Source organism: Lynx rufus, unplaced genomic scaffold (assembly GCF_022079265.1).
Source record: "Lynx rufus isolate CCGP_SWC_20201006 ecotype Redwood Valley unplaced genomic scaffold, mLynRuf1.p SCAF_4, whole genome shotgun sequence".
Lineage (NCBI taxonomy): Eukaryota > Metazoa > Chordata > Mammalia > Carnivora > Felidae > Lynx > Lynx rufus.
This window is the reverse complement of record NW_025814856.1, coordinates 92,233,567-92,255,468: the sequence shown is the minus strand read 5'-3', so window position 1 is coordinate 92,255,468 and position 21,902 is coordinate 92,233,567. Positions and strand designations below refer to the sequence as shown.

Here is a 21,902-nt window from a genome sequence, read left to right as displayed (position 1 = left end):
ACAGGAAAACTGCATGTATAACTTCAGACACATCTGTCTGCAGCTATCTCAATAAAGTCCTGGTTTCAGTGGCAGGTCCAAGCTCCACCTTCTGTTTCTCTAGCCTAGAAAAACTAAAAGAATTCCCAGCACTCTCTGATTGACTCTGTATCAATGATGTGAACAGACAAATGTCCTTAGGCTAACAGCCAAGATGAAAGTAGGGCTCACACCTCATGTATGATCCTTCTCTCTAGTATTGTGGCCACTTAAGTCCTCATGCCTTGTCTGTTCTCTTATGTCTTAAATTTATTGTTTTGTGTATTTTATCCAAACTCTACAGTTGTTGGCAGGAGGGATGCTCTGATACAAGCTACTCTGTCATCACCAGAAGCAGAAACTGGTTCATTTCTCACCTCCAGGATCATCTTTTTTTTTTTTTTACTTCAGTTATATCCTTCTACTATGACTCCCTCCCTCCATGTGCATTCTCCATACTGCACTCAGTTGATCTTTTTGAAATGCAAACTACATAACAATACTCTATTATTTAAAAAAATTAAAAGAAAGAAACCCTCAAGTAGCTCCCCATTGCATTCAGAGTAATATCTAAACTCTTAACATACTCTGCTTCCTCTGCTTACCATTTGAACAGCACATTTCTTTCTGTAATTCACATCCTGGCTCAAATGTTGTTGCATCACACAAGCCTTCCCTACCCAACCTATCTAAAAGAGTGTCCTTTCTTCCACCACTCTGATCACTTTCTAACTTAACCTGTTTCATTTTTTTAAGGCCCCTGAGATTATATTATATATACACTGATTTGTTATAATTACTGAAACATTACACAACATTTGTTCTCTGCCATCTTTTCACCAATGCCACTGTATCCTCAATATTTATTAACAGTTTCTAGCACACAGTAGACAGTCAATATATACTTGTTGAATAAATGGATAAAACTAAAGTAGATAAGTAACTTGCTCTTTGCCAGTAGGCATTAGAGGTACCAGTGACAAGTGGGGAAAAGGAATGATGTGAGGAAAATGGTCTTTCATAAAGATTCATATGAACTTAGTATTTAAAATGGAAAGAATGTAAAACAAATGGGCAGAATCAGAGTATTTCTGGTTTCTGCCTAGGAAACCGTTTTTTTTATTTTTAAAGCTTCCCAAGTATGTCTGCCATTCTTCCAGGTTTGCAGCCATCACAATAAAGAATTAGGAATAGGAAATGCCAAGCGGTGGTTTAAGGGACAAGAGGAGACAGATTTGTTAGTAATAGAAAATGATTATAAAAATCATGTCTTCACAAATCTATCTTACTGTAAAGTTCTAGTATTTGATAACTCTAGTGTATCCGTGATTAATAGCCCCACTGTCCCTACCTCTTTCGGTAGAAAATTTGGCTAACCTGCCTCTAAGAAAGAGCAGTGATAAAGTCAGCTTCTGAATAAAGGAAAAAGTATACAAGAGGATGAGACCAAAAAAGACCAGGAAGGATTGGGGATTTCTGTCCTAGAAATGTGTTAAGGACTGCATTCACAGTTCTGACATAGTATAGGTGCTCAAAAATGTATCAGATGAAAGAATGCATGAATATATGAATGGCTGGTATGGCCAGCATATTCAGAAATTGGTCCAATATGTTAAACTCAAGAACCAAAGAAATGTACAGAGTAAGCAACCACAAACCAGGAAAGCTTAACTTAGCCACAAACAAGAACTGTTCTTAAAAACAAAGAAAAAGAGGGGCACCTGGATGCCTTAGTCAGGTGAGCATCTGACTGTTCATTTTGGCTCAGGTCATGATCTCATGGTTCATGAGTTTGAGCCCTGCCTTGGGCTGTGCGCTGACAGTGTAGAACCTGCTTGAGATTCTCTCTCCATCTCTCTCTTCCCCTCCCCCACGCTTGCTCTCTTTCTCTCTCAAAATAAACTTAAAAAAAAAAGAACCATTAAAAACAAAGAAAAAGAAAACTACATAAGATAGGCAGGAAGGCAAGAAGAACTCAAGAACAGTATAGAGCTCATATGCTGGAATTGCTGTTGCCTCACACAACAAAAACAGAAGGAGGAAAAGAATTTCTTGAGCTTGAAATCAGTTGGAATACTAAGAAAATCCAATGGAAATATATGTAAGATCAGTAACAGTGGTAACTAAGGATCCATTTAGGGAATTTCTGTCAGAAATCACCTATTATGCTGACAAGTAATCAGTCCAACAGCAGATGGGAAAGATGGGTGTGTTCAGAATAGAGTAAAATAAATGCCCTTTGCGATGAAGTTAGTTTTCTAAGAGTGCTAATTCTAGTCTGAAACTTAAATAAGAAATCCCATATACAGAAATCCCATTCCCAGAACCTCTGCGTATTGTAGAAAGAAGAGCTGCTGATACACCTGAGATGTAAAGATTACAGAAATGATCTTTAATTCAAATACTGTATTCCACTGTTAGGCTTTCTTTAAGCCCTGGCAAATAGGTTCAGCTGGACAAAGACTGAGCAAAGAAAGGGACTGTCAGCATTTCACAGATCTCAGCTCAGAGTGACCAAGTATCAGATCTCCCATGGTGGCAAGTTTCTACGATGTGAATCTGAGTTGTACAGTAGTTGCAGGACAGAGACAATCCTGATTAAAATCAATGCAACTAAAGTTAAAGAAAGTTTCCATACCGAATTAGTCATTGTTCTGTAAGGTATCTTGTCTTCCAGTGCTTAGTATGTCATCCACATAACCCTAAAGGTGTAATCAAAGTTATTCTGCTTCTTATATAGAATTCAAAAATGAAGATCTGCTTGGTCCCAGGTGTACTGAGTTGCACATTGTTTAGCAGGTAAATTTGATGCTGTGGTTCTGATAAGTTTTCACAAATGTCAAAACTGGATGTGAGTGCTGTATAGGCTAGTAGTTACTCCTGAAAGCAGCTCGAAGTCTCAATAAACCAGCCATCTAAGGTATTTGCTTAATCCTTCAATCCTGACAGTTGGCATTAGCACGTGTGATTTAATAAGTAGATTAAATACTTTGTTCTTCCCACCACAATGAATAAAGACAGAAGTAATATTTGCTTGTAGACTTTCCCCAGCATAACCAGGCAAATCACTGATCTTTCTTTCCCCAGTAAATGGAATCTATTTGAGGCCTGAGCAAACAAAGATATAAATGCCAGATTTTGGAACCTGATTATTATGCAGTGATATTCAACACTGGTTTTTTACAGAATAAATATTAACTCTCTCTGATGGGCAGCACCTTGCTGTGCAGGGCCTATTCCCAAGAGTCTCATTAAGAGAGGTAGTCAGCTGGGTTTTGCATTTATGTGTTACACCCAAGTCCAAATGCTACATATCTAATGTGTGTTAACTTCACAATTACCTTTTGTATTTTGGTATACGCTAGTTCTATAAATATATTCTCTCCTATACTGAAGGGGTTTAGAATACACTTATTATCAATTGCTCCTACTTTTAATTTGAAAATAAGAAAATAAAGTTTACGTAACACCTGGGACACTGTCTATTTTTATACACTTCATTCATTCAAATTACATCTTGCCTTTTAATCTTAACCTACAGAAGAAAAGATTTTTTTTTAATTTTAAAAATATTAAAAAAAATTTTTTTTTCTTGAGAGCAAGCAAGTGCAAGCAGGGGAGACGGCCAGAGGGCAAGACAGAGAGAATCTTAAGAAGGCTCAAAGCGGGGCGCCTGGGTGGCGCAGTCGGTTAAGCGTCCGACTTCAGCCAGGTCACGATCTCGCGGTCCGGGAGTTCGAGCCCCGCGTCAGGCTCTGGGCTGATGGCTCAGAGCCTGGAGCCTGTTTCCGATTCTGTGTCTCCCTCTCTCTCTGCCCCTCCCCCGTTCATGCTCTGTCTCTCTCTGTCTTAAAAATAAATAAACGTTGAAAAAAAAATTAAAAAAAAAAAAAAAAGAAGGCTCAAAGCTCACCACAGAGTCCCACACAGGGCTTGATCCCACAGCCCTGGGATCATGGCCTGAGCCAAAACCAAGAGTCAGATATTCAACCAACTGAGCCACCCAGGAGCCCCCAATATGATTCTTAAACCATAAAGAAAACATGAAAGGAAACCTGATATAAACTCAACTAAGAGGCAAAGGAGAATTCAGATTGTACATTTTTCTAAACCTGTAGTCAATCAGATAATTCAAATGTAAATAAATGCATAAATTCAATAGTTTGAGAAAACAGAGGCTAAAGGGACTACTAACACAATATTATAGCTAAGAAGAAAGCCATTAAAATAAAAAACAAGTTTTAAACATCTATAAGAAAAAACATTTTCAATAATCTAGCTATAATTGACTTAAAAATGAAGACATTTATTGGCTTAAAAAATGTGTGACACAGGGAAGAAAACGGATTCAAACTAATAAAGTTCAAAGACAATGAAACAGAAAGTTAACCATTGCTCAGACTGGCGGCAGTGAAGAAGGCAGCAGTGGTTTCACAAAATGCAATCTACAGCCCTAGTTTTCAAAAGGTGCCAAAAATCACAGCTATCAACTTTATCCAAAAATACTTATATAGTATAATTTAAAAATATTTAACTATCTTTCTAATTATGTCACTTAAATATGATAAATCTCATTTTAAAAAACATTCAGTTTATGTATTATAAAATGTTTAACTTTAATATATCTTTATCAATTTTGCTAATAATTTTCCAGAAGAAAATATACACTAAATAAAAACAGATGCAGGAACAATAAACTTGGAAACTATACTTCTGAAATATGACTGCTATACTATTTTCATTTATTATAGAGACTTGTAATTTATAAGTTTGTAACTATGAAATAATGAATTGAACTGAATTATGTCTTGATCTTACAATTGTATGTATCTGTTTTCAATCTTTATTTTCTACCCGGGTTTCATGCTGTAACTCTTAAGTGTCAAAAATAGTAAGGAAAGCTAGTATGATGATCCAGTAAAAAAAACAAAACTCCTAAACTAAAGCTGATATAGGTTATATCAGCAACTCAGACCTATTATAATCTTAAAAATATTGAGGACTCCAAAGTGCTTTTATATAGATTATATCTATTGATATTTACTGTATTACAAGTTAAAACTGAAAACTTCTAAAATATTAGATAAAAAATATATAAAATTCCAAAATTAGATAATATATATACATATAAACCCATTAAATGTTAATGTAAATAACATCTTTTATTAAAAATAACTCTCTTTTCCTAAACAAAAATATTAGTGAGGAAAGTAGGTCTGTTTTATATTTTTTCAAATCTTTTTTTTTTTTAATTTTTTTTAATGTTTATTTATTTTTGAGGAAGAGAGAGACAGCACAAGTGGGAGAGGGGCAGAGAGAGAGGGGGATAGAGAATCCAAAGCAGGCTCTAGGCTCCGAGCTGTCAGCACAGAGCCTGATGTGGGTCTCAAACTCACCGACCACAAGATCATGCACAGAGCCCGATGTGGTCCTTGAACTCAGGGACTGCGAGATCATGACCTGAGCCAAAGTCGGTCGTCCAACTGACTGAGAAACCCAGGCTCCCCTCAAATCTTTTTAATGTATGGCTTAATAAACGTGAACTAGGTATCTGCTGCTGCATTCAATCTAAGGTGTTGTTTTGGCTGAAGCATATGAAGGCAATATAATCTAGCCTCACTAGATACACAGTTGCAAAAGGACACCTTTTATAGCCTTTTTAGACAATTGTGGACATTCTTCTTTGATTCTACATTAAAATTCAATAACTGAGAATTCCTTAAAGGCTAACAGCAACATGGAATCTATAACCGTATCAATGGACTCTTCATACTGTATTACATTAAACCCACTGAATAAAATGGATCTTTTACCCATGCATGATTTTTTAATTCCATGCAATGATCATTTGGACAGTATGAGGTTTGCAGGTTTACCAAATGCTAACACATCTCATTAAACAAGTTAAAAAATACATTTCTAATATCAACATCGTTATCAGAAAAGTCTAAGTTCAAGGAAATTGTTGGTCTTAAGATGGTAAATACAAGTTTTTCAAGATTCTAATTTTTACTTCAAAGTTCTGATTTTACCATTGGCAACAAATGCTGTCAGCTGTTTCCCTTGAATTAAAAGGCTTACTTTGTTCATTTTTATTCAAGAAAATTCTACCAAATGCCTAAATCTAAAAAACTATACTTTCTATGCGTTTAAGTAAAAATAGTATTACATGACACAAGTGTCTAATTCAGCTCACAAATTCGAATGGCTACATGAATACTTTTCCTTGAAACAACCATCATATTTTAATATGCTATAAAGCTTTATGTGTACTTTCCATTTTATTACTCAGGATATTAAAAAGACAGGCATTCAATGGCTGAATTTTAATAAAATTAATAATGCTTACTGCACCATCGTGGATATTCTCATGTGAAACAGGCTTTTTTTGTTTTGTTTTGTTTTGTTTTTAAGACTGAATGCAGTAGGAAGAACACAATGATTACTAGTACAGTTTGATGCCACTGCCCTAATTCATACTAAAGAATCTGCCACCATAGCTTCTGTATCAGCAGTGCAAGTGCCAACATAGCGCAAAAACCAAATAACACCCTGGTACTATATGAAAATAGTTTTGACATTATGGACCTCCAGGGTTCTTCAGGACACTGAGGGCCACTGGGTTAGGTAATTCAAGAAATGTACAAACCTCACAGAATAGGAAATATTTTATTGTGCTTCTCAAAAAAAAATAATAATTCATACTGACTAGCTACAAATCCTTTTGCTATTCCTAAGGCCACAGTGAAGATTCAACAGCATTCTAAAATAACTACATGCAATTAAAAGAAATGGAAACAAGCCTACAAAAGATGTTAAACTTTGTCAAGTGCTTAATCCCAACAAAGAAAAAAAAATTACATAGCAAAGAGCTCAGAATTTTCTATTTGGGTCAAAACTGTTTAGGATTAGATTATATACATTGCATATTATTATTTATTTCTTACCTTAGCTCTAGAGGAACTGACATTTTCCATATTTTCAATGCTGCAGATACAATTCTGTGAAACCTTCCGGCAAGCCACTCTGATATAGTCCCAGAAGCTACGAGGACTTTCATAACCAAACCAGGTTACTTGACCTTCAGAAGACAAATTGTAATACAAAATAAAAGAAAACTAGACTAGAAAATTCAAAATGCAAGAATAAAATTCTAAAAAATAAAGACAGCATATGTACTATAGTGAAAAGGGTAATGATCTCATTGGCCAAAAGCCTTAAATCTAGCCCTGCTCTACTTTTAATTAGTTGTGCTACTTTAGGCAATTTATTTAATGGATTTGGATCATAGTTTTCTCAACAATAAAACCAAACAAATCAAAGAAAAAGGGACTAGAGACTAACCATCTGGTAGATAGCACCCAGAAAACCCTCCTTATGGTTCTAGTTAACCATTAATTCACATGTCACCGGTTGCATTCTAAACCTTTCTCTACGTAGAGAAACAGAAAAAATAATAACACAACCCCTTTCCTCCTCTTCACAAGGAAACTTCAAAGAAATAAAACAATGTGTGGTCTACCCTCTAAGTAACATGATGAATTAGAATCCTGCATTCACTGATCATTCATTATCTACCCAATCGTTCCCATCTAAAAAGCCATCAAGTTTCCCTCTGTCATTCATCTGCTCTCTTCTAGTTGGCAAACCATCAAAATTCATTCAGGCATTTACCATTATAATTTTTTTCAGATTTGGGTAATTACGGGTCTGTTCACAAACAAATGTTCTTTTGTGTTATCTCCCATTAGTATTACTATTTCTATGTGGGACTCTTCAGTGGTGGATCTGTGGGAGCCATTTTGTATTCTGAGCATTTTTAAGCAGAATGTAAGAGACATCTTAATACTTTCTTTAGTTTTTCTGGAATGATTAGTCTTACCTAAGGAAGTTGTTTAATCTTAATGTAGAAGCATCTTAAATCTGTGCTTCCTTATCTATCTATCTATCTATCTATCTATCTATCTATCTATCTATCTATCTATCTCAAATCTTCCTTTCCCCAGTAATAGTTTCTCTCTAGCAACATCAAAAGCATTCTTGTCGGCAAGCACTGTCAGGAGAACTGTCTCAAATGATACTTCAGTGGTTTCCAACCACAGGAGCTCGAAACAGTAACTGGGCTGCTTTTTAAAAAATATACATGCATGGGCTCCACCCCAAGCTAAATAATCAAAACCTTTAAGGGCAGGCCCAGGCATAGGTATTTTTTAAAAAGATCACCTTGCTATTTCTAATAATTTACTTATGGTTAATTAACCAATAGAAATTGTACATATCATGATAGGAAACTTGTATTCATTATTCTGGACATTTTAAAGTTCTTTTCTTCTTGCAACCGATGTATGATCTCTACAGTGGATCAACACCTTCCTATGTGCTGACACAGCACTCTGTGCTTATTTATCCTTATAAATGTTTACTTGATTATCTTACATATTAGGGGGTAAAATCAGTAAGGCAAGGACTGTCTTATCTGTCTTTAAATCAATCTCTAACATCTGACACATGCTTGGTTCACAGTAGGCATTCAGAAAATATTTGTTAAACAAATCAACTGGTGAATCAACACAAAAGAGATCATCTTAATTGCATATAAAAATTTGATTTTTAAAATTCTGCATATCTTTTTATAGTGACAGTTCAGAGACAATCTGAGAAGACATCCGCATGCTAGATTACAAATGTCAAACATTCTGAACAAACACACCTTTATCTATATAAATAAAAATACAAAAGCATCTACAAATCTTTACTTAACTATTTCTATAACTCAATGTCTCCTTAAAAATCAAAGCTTACTACCTACAAACAGAAATCTATAGGAATACTTAAAATTTCCTGTCTTCCTCTCTAATCTCTCCCTACCACTTTCCTTTGCCCCCTCTGTTCTGTGGGTTAAAAAAAAATTCCTGGTACAGTATCTCAATATACTTTGTCTTTGGGACAACATCAATTTGTTAGCCATTTGGAGAGGAGGTAAGATGCCTACTGGTTAAGAATATATGCTTTTGAGTCGGGAGGGATCTGAATTAGATCACTTTCTAGCTAATAAGTTAACTTCACTCTGTAAATTGGGTTTCATCTATAAGTTAACAATAATGGTAGTACCTACATGATAACACTGTTATCATGGATTCAATGAGATAATCTGTGTGAGGCAATTAGTAGACAGCCTGGTACAGATGTTAACAATTATTACTACAGTTACTGTTATTATCGTACAAATAGTTAAAGAACCCAAGCTCCCCTGTAGTGTCAACGAAGTGGGAATGAGATGCAAAATTAAATTTTTCCCATTACTTGCTCAGAATCTAGGAAAGTCCTTAAAATTTGCTCCCTAATTCAGCCTTTTCACATATCAACCATTTTATATTCACCTCCCCAATATGTCTCTATTCTCAATTAATTTTCTTTGGCTTCTACTAAGTAGGATCATTCCATAATTTAAGATGAGAGGTATGGTTGCCAGACTTCCAAAATGAGGAGATCTTAAAGAAAGGGAATATTACAAGCTTTCTCTGTCAACTTTATTTTAAATCTTCTCATAGTTTGACATGGCTAAAGAAAATAACTTAAGACGTTTTAAAATAAAGCTGTCAAAAAATCCCAAAACAATAGAACAAAGCCCCATTTTGGATGAGAGGAAACCAAGATATCAAAAAGCAAAATCTAGGCTAAGGTTAAACAGAAGGAATGGGCACTAAATCTGTGGGACTCCAGGTATGGGTAAGATGTGTTATCTATAAGACTCTCACCCAAGAGACCATGGCAAGATTTCCCAGATTACAAACCAAGAGACTAAACAAGTAACAGAATGACATATCATCATGATTTGCAGGGCCTTAAAAAAATAACCTGTAGTTATCTCCACAATACTTTTATCTACTCCGCAAACTAGATATAAGGATAACTTGGCTTGATTCTGCCTTCCTTCCTCTTCTGTGTGCATCATGTCCAAAGTCAAGTTCTGAATTCAAGACACTGAATTTTTCACATTCAAAAGAATCTGTTTTGAATAAGAGAAGGTGCATTCCCTTGTTAGAGCCTCCAAACAAACTCTCGTGTAAATTGTATGTCCTAGAATTTTATTTAAATAGTTAAATTCTGCATCTATGAAAAGGTTACATTTAATTGAAAATAATGGAAGTGTTGGGGCGCCTGGGTGGCGCAGTCGGTTAAGCGTCCGACTTCAGCCAGGTCACGATCTCGCGGTCCAGGAGTTCGAGCCCCGCGTCAGGCTCTGGGCTGATGGCTCAGAGCCTGGAGCCTGTTTCCGATTCTGTGTCTCCCTCTCTCTCTGCCCCTCCCCCGTTCATGCTCTGTCTCTCTCTGTCCCAAAAATAAAAATAAAAACGTTGAAAAAAGAAAAAAAAATTTTTAAAGAAAATAATGGAAGTGTTCAATTGGTCACTTGAAATATTATTATTTGAAGACAACTTTTACTTAAACACAGATTAATTGCAAAAGATGTACTGAGAGTATTAGTCTGTAATCACTATTCAACAGAAAAATCAAAAAACAAAGCTACAAGTGGATTGATCACGTCTTCAAAAATAACTACTGAATAAACAATCACTCCTCAAATACTTTCATTTCCTTAAAAATAACCATAAAAGCAAATCACACTTCAAGAAAACAACTAGTTTATATCTTGAAGAAATTTTATTCTGGAGAAGAAATACACTGTCACTAACAGAATTATTTTTAAAGCCCTTGATAAGTGTATAATATGCTTTCAGTTATGTTTTCCTAGAAGTTAACTTTTAGCAATGACAAAGTTAACAAACTTTCCCAAACTTATCAGCATTCCATCATTTTAAGGCAAAGAAAGAAAGAAAGAGTGAAAAGTTAGCTAGACTAAAAGGTAATGTGCTACTAACCAACTATGTGGTATCCTTCCCACCAAACAGCATTATTTTCAGCACCTAACAATGGCCTGTGATCTCTCGGGTCCAATGTTATTCTAAAATTACTCTTCTAAAAAATTTTAAAAATAAAATAAAATTACTCTTCTTTATTACTTAAGTTAGATGTCTGTTCATATCATGCAATATATTTGTGTTTTGCTTATATCTTAGTTCACATCCAGAATGAGACCTTCTGAGAACAAGGACTAAATTTTCTAAAGTGGTTCTCTACTAAGTAGTGGCTAATGACACATTATCTTTTGATAATACAAAATATAAATGTATCTGTTAAGTGACTTCCTTTCTCCAGCCTTGTATTAGTGCTTATCTATGTAAAGAGCAATGAAAAACTGGTCCCACAAATTTAAGTCTTGTTAGTGTTACAATACATCACATCAATGACAATATCAAAGACTACTACCTTGGAACTGTCATTCAACTAGACAAGCAATAAAATACAGTCCCATCAAATTTTAATTGACCACTCTGAAAGTTTTCAGACACTTAAAGGAAAATAGTCACTTGTAGACTGATTGTTGCCAATATATTAGTATTTAGATATACAACTTTAACTTTTCACTTTAAATTTTGTAACAGCAATCCTCAATTTCTTACTGTTAATTTATAAAACTCAGTTTAATATTTTCTATTATAGTTTTGCTAAACAGAGAAAATTCCCATTTCTGCAAAAAGAATCTTTTCCTTTAAAAAAAGTACTATTATTATTTGAGGTTCATATTTATTAGATCACTCAGCTCTGAAAGTAAAATAATGACAATGATAATTAATTTTCTAAGTAAAAGGTCATATATTCTAAAAAGAGGAATCAAATTTAAACACTTTAAAAATACTTTAATTACATATTAAGTTGAATCTTAAGAAGAGTAAATCTAGATTGGATACTCAGTTGTACTTATATTGCTAATGCTGTATGTTACTTACAGGGCATCTCAAGTAAGTCACCTAGCAACTATGAATCATAGTTTACAAAATATGATTATTATTCTTTGTTACTGACAATGTCTTATTCACTGGTAAGGAGTTTACCACAAATACCAATAATATGTATCTATACTGTAAAACTGAGTCCATTCTTAACCTTCCACAAAATTTAAGATGACCAGGTTCACCAAAAATCCAAAAATTGAATTTGACTTAATAAGCTTTTTATCCCAGTAATTTTACCATCTTTCTGAGTAGAGTACAAAGGTTTTGTTTTTTCCTTCTACCAGTGTTTTAACATAAGGCTTAGACTACTGGCAGATTGAATTAGAATACTGAAGGCTGAAATCCATAAAGAGAGCAGCACATCAATGTGCAGCCCCAAAGAAATCAAGCATAATTTGTTTCAGTAGTGATTAAGGCTATATGTAGAGAACATGAAACAAACGAAACTGTTTAAAATGATTACTTGTGGAAATGAGGGTTAATAAGAAGACATTTGTTTTCTACTTTCTATCTTTTGTCTTAATTATAATCCTTATAAAGAATGACTACATATTTCTTTTCTAATTAAAAAATATAACAAAAGGCTAGGTCATAAGTACAGAGCCCAGCAGTGTTTTTGCAGACAGCAGGAACTCAATTAAAAAGTTTTGAATAAGTGAATAAAAGCATGCATTCTACCTGGGAGAAAGGAAACTAAGAAATATATTCCCACTAATGGTTCAAGAATGGCAAAGAAGTTATTGATAATGCCCATGTATGTTTCATTGAGTGACTGTTAAAATCACACAGCTTCCCTAAGCCCCCAGTTAGCATGTAATACAAATATTATTACACAGTAGTTACAAAAACGAGGAAATAACTAATAATTATCATATAATTAAGAGTTATAATAAAATGTAAATTACACTGATAGATGTAATTAATAAAAGTCATTAAAACCATGGAACATAGAGAAATGTGGAGGGGGTCACTGAGAAAGGAAGGAAAGTAAATAATTATATTGAGTGGGTTTACATCAAGATATTAATTTAAAAATTAGCATAAGCATATTTGTGCTCTCTGGATTAACCAAAACAAAAAAAGAAAGCTTTGCAAAACCCATGCAATGTACTAAAAAAGATCACTTAACTGATACAGCCCTCCCCAGTAAGTCAATTCCATGCTCCCGCGCAGCTCAGTGGCGGGAGACATCACCAGCATAGAGTACCTTGAAGAGGTATTTGGAGATGAGCCAGCCATCTGCAACTTTGGGATATCTCTTTAAAAAAAATAAACAACAACAACAACAACACACAGATATTTAAGAAACCTGCTATCAAGTTTACAATTGCAAAGTGAATAGCCCAAATAAGATGGCTACACATTATCTCGATGCAGTAAACACTAGTTTTACCTAATAAATAAAATGAACTCAGTTAAGATGAATATGAGATACACCTAGCACGTAAATCAAGTTGGTCCCTTGTATCCTGTTCTACTGGAGAAGGGAAGGTATTTGCAAGTCACAGAAATAGGTTCCCTGTTTGTGTCAGGGCCATCATTCTTCCCAAAATTGATACGCCAATGTTCACAGGGCAAAAAGAGCAAAAGCTTGAATGAATCTGCTACCTTTGCACCTCAGAATTTATAAGATTGGTTAGGAAAACTAACTACTATTAAACTATTAATATTAAACTATACAGCTTATAACATTTTCAACTGTAAAAATATATATACTTTCTACCTGGTAACTTTTGTAAAAGTTATAAGTAAACTCATTTTAAAGATCAGCTCTCTTGCTTTTTTGGCCTAAGAATAGTTAGTTTTTTTTTTTTTTTTTTTGTGAATTATGAGAACACCACTTAGAGATCAAGTAGAGAGTTGTTCAGTTTAAGAAATGTTAACTAAATGCCTGGTTCATGCAAAATACGTCTTCTACATCTTCCAATTATTGTTTAACAACCACCATGTGGAAAAGTACTGTAAATTGTTGCTATGTTGTTTGAAAATTCCTAGTATAAATTATACAGGAAAATTTCAAAGCCAAATTTCTAAAGTCGCAGTCCCCCAAAATGATCTTTTCATCTCTTGTAACCAAACACTGAAATCTCCAACAGGACATGGTCCCATATACCTTACCAAATATTTATACCTTTTACGAAACCAAACAAAATCAACTGCACAGTCAGTAATGTATGAAAATAAAAGTTAGAAGACATATATAGTTTGCACTATTGGCTACATCTATGTGTTAACCACTCACTCTCTATCCTACCTCAATGTATAACATTTTTAACCAACATTAAATTTGGAAACACATATCCAAAAGGAATTATAATTTGGTATCCTAGTTGAAACATGATGTTTACAACATCATGTTGTTACTACAACTACCAGAAAAATGAAAATGTCTCAGCATTGAAATGTAAGTCAGAATAGAATGCTTTTCATTGCAAATATTAAGAATACCAATTCTTAATGTTTAAAACACAATTATTATCTTTGCCCTAAAAATAAGTTATGTGTATTATTTGTAGTTATTAACATAATCAAAAAAGTTATCAATGTAAAAACAATTTCTATGAAAGTCTTAAAGAAATTTTACTTCAAAAAATGTATCAAATAAGGTGTATCATGTCCAGATTTATGTCATGACTTAACCCCTGGTATGAAGTAAGAAATAGTTACTAACTCTACTATAAATCACAATTTATAGATTAGGTTTTTTCTAAAGGTGTTAGTATGTTAGCCTTTATGTCTTCATTATGTAAAGTTTTTATTTTGGCTGTAAAATATCACGCGAAAATTTAACAAGTTAAAATGCTGGGGAGCCTGGGTGGCTAAGTCGGTTAAACGTCCTACTTTGGCTCAGGTCATGATCTCACGGTCCATGGGTTCAAGCCCCATGTTGGGCTGTGCTGACAGCTCAGAGCCTGAAGCCTGCTTCAGATTCTGTGTCTCCCTCTCTCTCTGTCCCTACCCCACTCACCCTCTGTCTCTCTCTCTCTCAAAAATAAATAAAACATTAAAAACAATTTTTTTAAAGTTAAAATGCTTTCACTTATTTGTAGGACTTAGCTGCTTTAATCATAATATAATATCTCACTCTAGGTCAGTTATAAACAACCAGAAGTATCCAGACCAAATAACCATTCACTAGATTCCAAATTATCTGTAATCAAATTTCAACACTGCTTTCATTTTATAGATGAGAAAGAAGAGGCCCAGGGAGAGTCTGCCTGGACCCATTTCTGTTCGCTGTAATTTCATGCTGCTCTATTCATAAGACAAGATTTGACAGATAGAGGAGAATCAGTCAACTGGTTTTCCTGGTTGGTTATGAGTTCTCAATGATAGAGAAAGAAAGAAAGAAAGAAAGAAAGAAAGAAAGAAAGAAAGAAAGAAAGAAAGAAAGAAAGAAAGAAAGAAAGAAAGAAAGAAAGAAAGAAAGAAAGAAAGGAAGGAAGGAAGGAAGGAAGGAAGGAAGGAAGAAAGAAAGAAAGAAAGAAAGAAAGAAAAAGAAGGAAGGAAGGAAAGAAAGAAGGAAAAAACAGGCAATAAATACCTAGTGTGGCTGGGGTGAATATTTTTCATACAAAATTTAAATTCTTAGCACAGTTGTTGCCAAAAAAGTAAATAAGTGAACCACAAATCACATTATTTCAGAGTGGCTCAAGGAGTTCTGTTTGGAAAAAACGTTCTCATTTGCAGCTAAAATAAAACCCTTTGTTATAAAATATAGTAATGTTAAGAGAAAGTGAAACAGTATTTTACCATTAAGTACCTTAGAAAAAGTTTACACAAGACCAAATAAACCAAATAAACAGAAAGTGTTTTTGTTCAAAAACAAAATTCATTCAAGTGCACCATTACAACCATATCACACATAGTTATAGTAGGTGTTAACTTAATTTCTGAGATTTCAGCCAAAGAGTCTACTCAGAGATGGATATAATAAAAGAATATTTAATCATACTGAAAACAGAATTTTCTAACCCAAACAGTACTGAACTTTCACAAACAACTGAAAATAAATGCAACTATAATCTTTTCATTAATGTGGAAACTGGCCCTCAAACAGAAAAGATTACTGACCACAAGTAAATCTGCCTTGGTGATAAGCTGAATTTAATTCTAACGCATGAATATGACATTTATTCTTCAATTTTTTGGCAACAAATGTGCCTCTCTCTCCATCCCTACCCCGCTCATGCTGTCTCTCTCTCAAAATAAATATTTAAAAAATTCTTTTTAAATGACATTTATAGGTAGATGGTAGGTGCATTAGAAACAAAACCATTTGTTCATTCATTCAATAATTTTTGAAAACTGAGTATCAAAACTTTGAAAACATTTTAAATTTTAAGAGTCATAGTGACTTTAAAGGAAAGACATGTAAAAAGAATTTTAATAAAATAAAAATATTAAGTTACATGAACAAACAACTCCTGAAATTAGAAATGCAGAAAGATGTAGAACATAAAATTATTATGATGCCTTACAAAAATGAACTAAAGTCCATTAAACTATGCAATCTCCTCCCTGTTCTGTAAAAATAAGAAATATGTGAGCAATATTTGAGCATTAAAAGTGATCAAAACTGTTGAATTTATGTATTAAAAAATTTAATGAGACAGCAACTTTCCATTACTTAAACAAAATATAACTTGATAATTACAAGTACTGTAAGTTACTCTATGCTAATTCCACAAAAATCATCAGGTCAAACTGGAAATATTGCATTATTTTTCTGGCTACAAATACAGATAAATAAACATAAGCATGAACTACCATCAGAAACCATTAATTCCTGCTAAATCCAAGAATCTGTATTATCTGGTAGAATTATAAATTTCTTTCCCTCTCTCATGTATTTAAAAAAGATTTTCAAAAATATCTGAGGCAATGTTATCAATAGTAGATATTATTTAAGTACTGTCATAGTATTTTTTTCTATGTGGTATTCACATTCAGAAGCCAAATCTAAATTTGGCATTCTTAATTTAATGGGGTTTGGAAGTAAAGTTCATGTAAAATAAACCTGAAAAATAATCCAAAAATAACAAAGATTAAAACCACTAGTAAATCTCTCATTCTGTAAATAAATAAATATTTAAACTGGGGGATTAAAATTACTCCTTGAAAATTCTGGTTTGGTTGTAAAACATAAAGACCATTTTGTCTGTATCTACAAATAAGTACAAATACTAAAGACATTTTTCTTGCTCTTCACCCGGAAATGCTTACAGCAAATACAGTAATTAAGAGTACTACCATTACAATCATATGGCTCCAAACAGAAGCAAACATCCAAGTATGGGGGGATTATGGGTTTTACAATTATAAACATTCACAAATTATATAAAACATTATAAAACCAAAAGAAGAAAAATATTTCAGATATTTTAAAACAGAAATAATAAACACTCAAATAAAAAATAAGCAGAAAATAATACCAATAGTAATCATGTAAAAAGACCACCAACAGGGAGAAAAAAAAAAAAGCCATTATTGATCAAAATGGGCTACATTAAAGCTAGCTCCATGTGATGTAAAAAGTTTTTTTTTTTTTTTTCTATTCTCGGGTTATTAAGAAAACTCACTCCAGAAAATAAGCAAAGGTCATAATCAGAAAATTACAAAAAAAGATTTTTAATAAACATGAAAATATACTCTATCTCATTTGCAAATAAATGCAAGTTAAAATAACAGAATATTTAATATATTTCATATCAATAAAAGGCCAAAAAGATATTTTCCCCTATCAGGTTAAAAATTTTTAATATTAACAATGATACAATGAGGACATGAAAAAAATAACAATTATATACATTATTATTGGTACAGCTTTTCTGGTAGACAATGTAGCAACATATATTGAAGTAAGAGTATATAAATCAGAATGTACACCCTATGATTTCAGTAATTGTACCTCTAAGAATTCATTACCTAGTACCACTAACAGGAAATAATTTTAAATAAATCAGAAAACTACATAAACATAAATGTTCAGGGATAAAACACCATGCTTATGAAAGAGAAAATTAGGAAATGATAAATAAGATATTAATTATGGTTAATTCATGCATTAGAGTATTCACTTGTTAAATATGAAATGGAAATATACTCAAAAAAAGAAAACATTTGTTCAAACAAAACGTTGTACATGAATATTCACAACAGCATTATTTATGAGAGAAAAAAAGTAGAAACAATCTAATGTTCCTTAACTACATACACTAAATGTGTTATATCCATATAATGGATAGCCATAAAAGGATGAATGAACTACTCATACACATTACAACATGCACGAACCTTGAAAACTTTATGCTAAGTGAAAGAAGCCAAACACAGAAGATCATATATTTTATGATTTCATTTACATGAAATATCCAGAATAACTAAATCCATAAAAACTGAAAGTAAATTAGTGGTTGCCAGGGAAGTAGGGTGGAGAGAAAAGAAGTAACCACTTAATGGGTATAGAATTTATTTTTAGGGTGATGAAAATGTTCTGGAACCACGCAGTAGTGGATACACTAAATCAGTATTTAGTATATACTGTGAATATACTAATGTGAATATACTAAAAATCAGTGAATTATACATTTTAAGATGGTTAAAATCATGAGTTTATGATACATTAATCTCACTTAAAACTACTAAAAACAAAATTAAATGGAAAATACCATATGACCATGAAAAGATGCCTACAATACACTAAGGGTAAAATACAGATCATAGCAAAGGAAATACAAATATGTATACATGCATATGCAAATACATACGTAATATATGTAATAGGTATGCCAGCTGCAATTTATATCTGGAATTTCTGGAAGATTTTATTAGTACTTCCTACAGCTTTAAATTTGAATATCTTGTCACTTTTAGGAGGAGTAGGGGGAAGAGGAAAGGCAAAAAATGATTGGTAGTCCAAGAAGATAAAAAGTATATACAGAACAAGATTAAATTAAAAAGTCAACTCAAATAGTCTATATGGCAGTTATGGAATAAAATCTTAAAGTGAAGAAAGCAGCTTTTCAAAAGGCATCAGAAAAACAAGAAATAATCATGGCTACAAGTTTAATAGTAAATACAGTATAGGAATAGTATTTAATTGAAAAAGATACAGGAAGAATACAGAAATCTGAGTAACACTTAAATTTTGTCAGTTACTAATTGTTTGCATCATACTTGCTTTAGAAACTAAGGCTTTTTGTCTTTAGATTCTATGTGTTTACTTATTTACTACTGAAACTTAAATGTACTGTATTATATAGAGGTTAATTTTATTTCCTATGCAATTTAAGACACTGAACCAAATATACTGTGCTACATACCATGTTTCAAGAATTACTTGAATATTATGATTTTCTGAGATACAAAATCTGCTGGAGCTTTCCTAAATTTCCAAGTGAATAACTTAAAAGGGTGTTTCTCAGAATGGCCTTGTCCATTGTCTAAAAGCCAAATTCTGCTAACCTTTAGGGCCACTTTCTTATCTCTTGTATCATGTTTTGGCCTAAGTATATGGGTTTTTATTGGGTGAGTTGCGTTCCTATGTTACTACAGAAACAATTCCAGTCTCATTTTGTGTGCAAGCCAAGAATCAAAAGTTGGAAGACCTTCAAAATGAACAAAGAAAATTCAAAAGCCACATGAACAGGTTTATATTTATCCATTGTTTCTAACAGTGTTTATATGATACTTCAAAAGGTGGCCTCATGGGGAGGTAACTATTTATCATCTAAGTCAGGAAGAGCTTTGAGGTTCGAGCCAGTGTTCCTGAGCAATGCTAAGTATCATAACAGTTCAACTGTATTGGAGAAATTCTAAAGCATCAAGTCACAGGCGTTCTAACTTATTTTAAGAATCTGAATCCAGACACTGTTAGGAGAAAAACGCAGAGATGATTATTCTTACATCAAGGACTCTTGTTTTCCAACAAATATTCACTGAGTGCCTACCATATCCCAGGCACTAGAGATAGGGGATACATCAATGAAAAAAACAGACAAAGATCTTAGCCCTGGTGAAGCTTACATTTTAGTGGAAGTAAAGACAGACAATACACAATAAACATAATAACTAAGTCACACAGTACGTTAGAAATTAAGACTTAAAAAAGATAGTGCAGGAAAAACAGGTCAGGACTGCTTGGGGGTGAAAGGAAGGGAGGTGAATTCGAATCTAAAATATGGTGGAAGGGTTTAGGCCTCAAAGAGAAATTTTGAAATGGATAGGGGAGTTAACCATGCAGATGTGTAGGAGAAGTATTTTCTGTACACAGGGAGTAAACACTGTAAACCAAGTAAACACTGCACCAAGGCAGGAATGTGCCTGGTGGAGTCAAGAGAAAGCAAGAGACCGATGAGGCTTAGAACACAGTAATGTAAACAGCAAAGAGGGGTCCACTGTACACAAGTACAACCAGAAAATAATATTCAGAATCAAGGCAAAATCTAAATTGAATGTGAGTCAGCAAGGCAGTGTTAATAAGTACAATTAGCAGATTAATTCACAGGAAATTTTTTATTGCTGAGTTTATCCATTGTATGGATATATATAACAGTTGGCTTAGCCATTTATCTCATGAAGGAAATTTGTGTTGTTTCCAATTTTAATGATTATGGATAAAGCTGCTGTAAACAGCTCTTGGTGTAAATATAAGTTTTCATTTCTCTTGAGTAAAGGAGGGTCTCATTATATTTGATCACTGTTTTCTTTAATAAATAGTATCTTACTAATTGATAGTCTGCAGTCCTCTATGATACTCAGAAGGTTTTTCATTCTAGTCACTTATATTCCATATAACCTTTACAAGATTCACTATTATATATCCCATCCCCACACCTTCTAGCTGAAGTTTACACAACTGTTTCTGACCACTTTACTACTAAATTTCGTATTTTTCTTAAACTGTCTAAACAGTTTAGTCTAGACTACAGTCTATAATCAAAGTCACAGATGACATCTTAAAGAATTAAACTTTAATTTTAATCTGAGCCACTTTTATACTTCTTTCCTGTATAAAGACTTTCCTGACCTGTCCAAGCAGAATTAATTTATTATTCTTTGGTGCTACCTCATGCTCATTAATACTTCTATTATAACTCAGTGACACTACTATACACCTTTATGTGTTAATGTAACCTCCTTCTGCCCTCCAAGACAGAATAGAGTTTCATATGAAAGCATACCTTAATTAATCTCCCAAAACCCCAGCACAGGGCCTAGACTGATTACTAAGTAAGAGAGTGGGACAAAGAGAATAGGTATGTGTATGTGAAAACAATCAGGGGAAAAAGGCAAAGTGGGGGAAAAAAAAAAGAGGAAAGTATAGGTGAAGTGCCCAATTTAAGACATATACTCCAGAAGAATTGGAAACTCATGCTATGATTCACTTTCAAAGGAGAGAAAAAGTAAGAGTTACATTTAGCCAAGGAAAATGTGGAAAGGTGATGGTAAAGGAATGCTCTTTGGGGTTTCTTTTTTACCGTGTTGTATGACAAACTACCCAACTCCCTCAAGCAACTGGGGATCAAAGAGTAGGAATTTTAAAAATTATCAATGAAAAAGTGGTATCTTTCCGCATTTCCAAATATTTTAATGGGCAACAATAGAATTTGGATGAGTTATTTTTTTTTTAATTTTTTTTTCAACGTTTATTTATTTTTGGGACAGAGAGAGACAGAGCATGAATGGGGGAGGAGCAGAGAGAGAGGGAGACACAGAATCGGAAACAGGCTCCAGGCTCTGAGCCATCAGCCCAGAGCCTGACGCGGGGCTCGAACTCCCGGACCGCGAGATCGTGACCTGGCTGAAGTCGGACGCTTAACCGACTGCGCCACCCAGGCGCCCCGTGTTATATTTTTTAATTTACAGTAAATTTGATGTTGGTGTATAGTTCTATCATTTTTGAAAAATGCAAGGAGTAATGTAACCAAGACCCTAAGATATGTAACAGTTCCATCATCAAAGAACAAAACAAAACCAACAAACCATAAAACAACAACTCCTTCATGCTAGTGCTATATAATC

General features: G+C 33.5%; 1 protein-coding gene across 2 annotated transcripts in view; it reads right to left on the bottom strand.

Moving 5' to 3' along the window:
- The window catches only part of RUNDC3B (RUN domain containing 3B), a 151,371-nt gene that overhangs the window by 85,374 nt on the left and 44,095 nt on the right, over window positions 1-21,902 (bottom strand). For both annotated transcript variants that reach the window (XM_047095834.1, XM_047095833.1), the window contains exon 3: window positions 6,966-7,099. In XM_047095834.1, coding sequence (XP_046951790.1) covers window positions 6,966-7,099 — 134 coding nt within the window. The remainder of the gene's footprint in view (window positions 1-6,965; window positions 7,100-21,902) is intronic.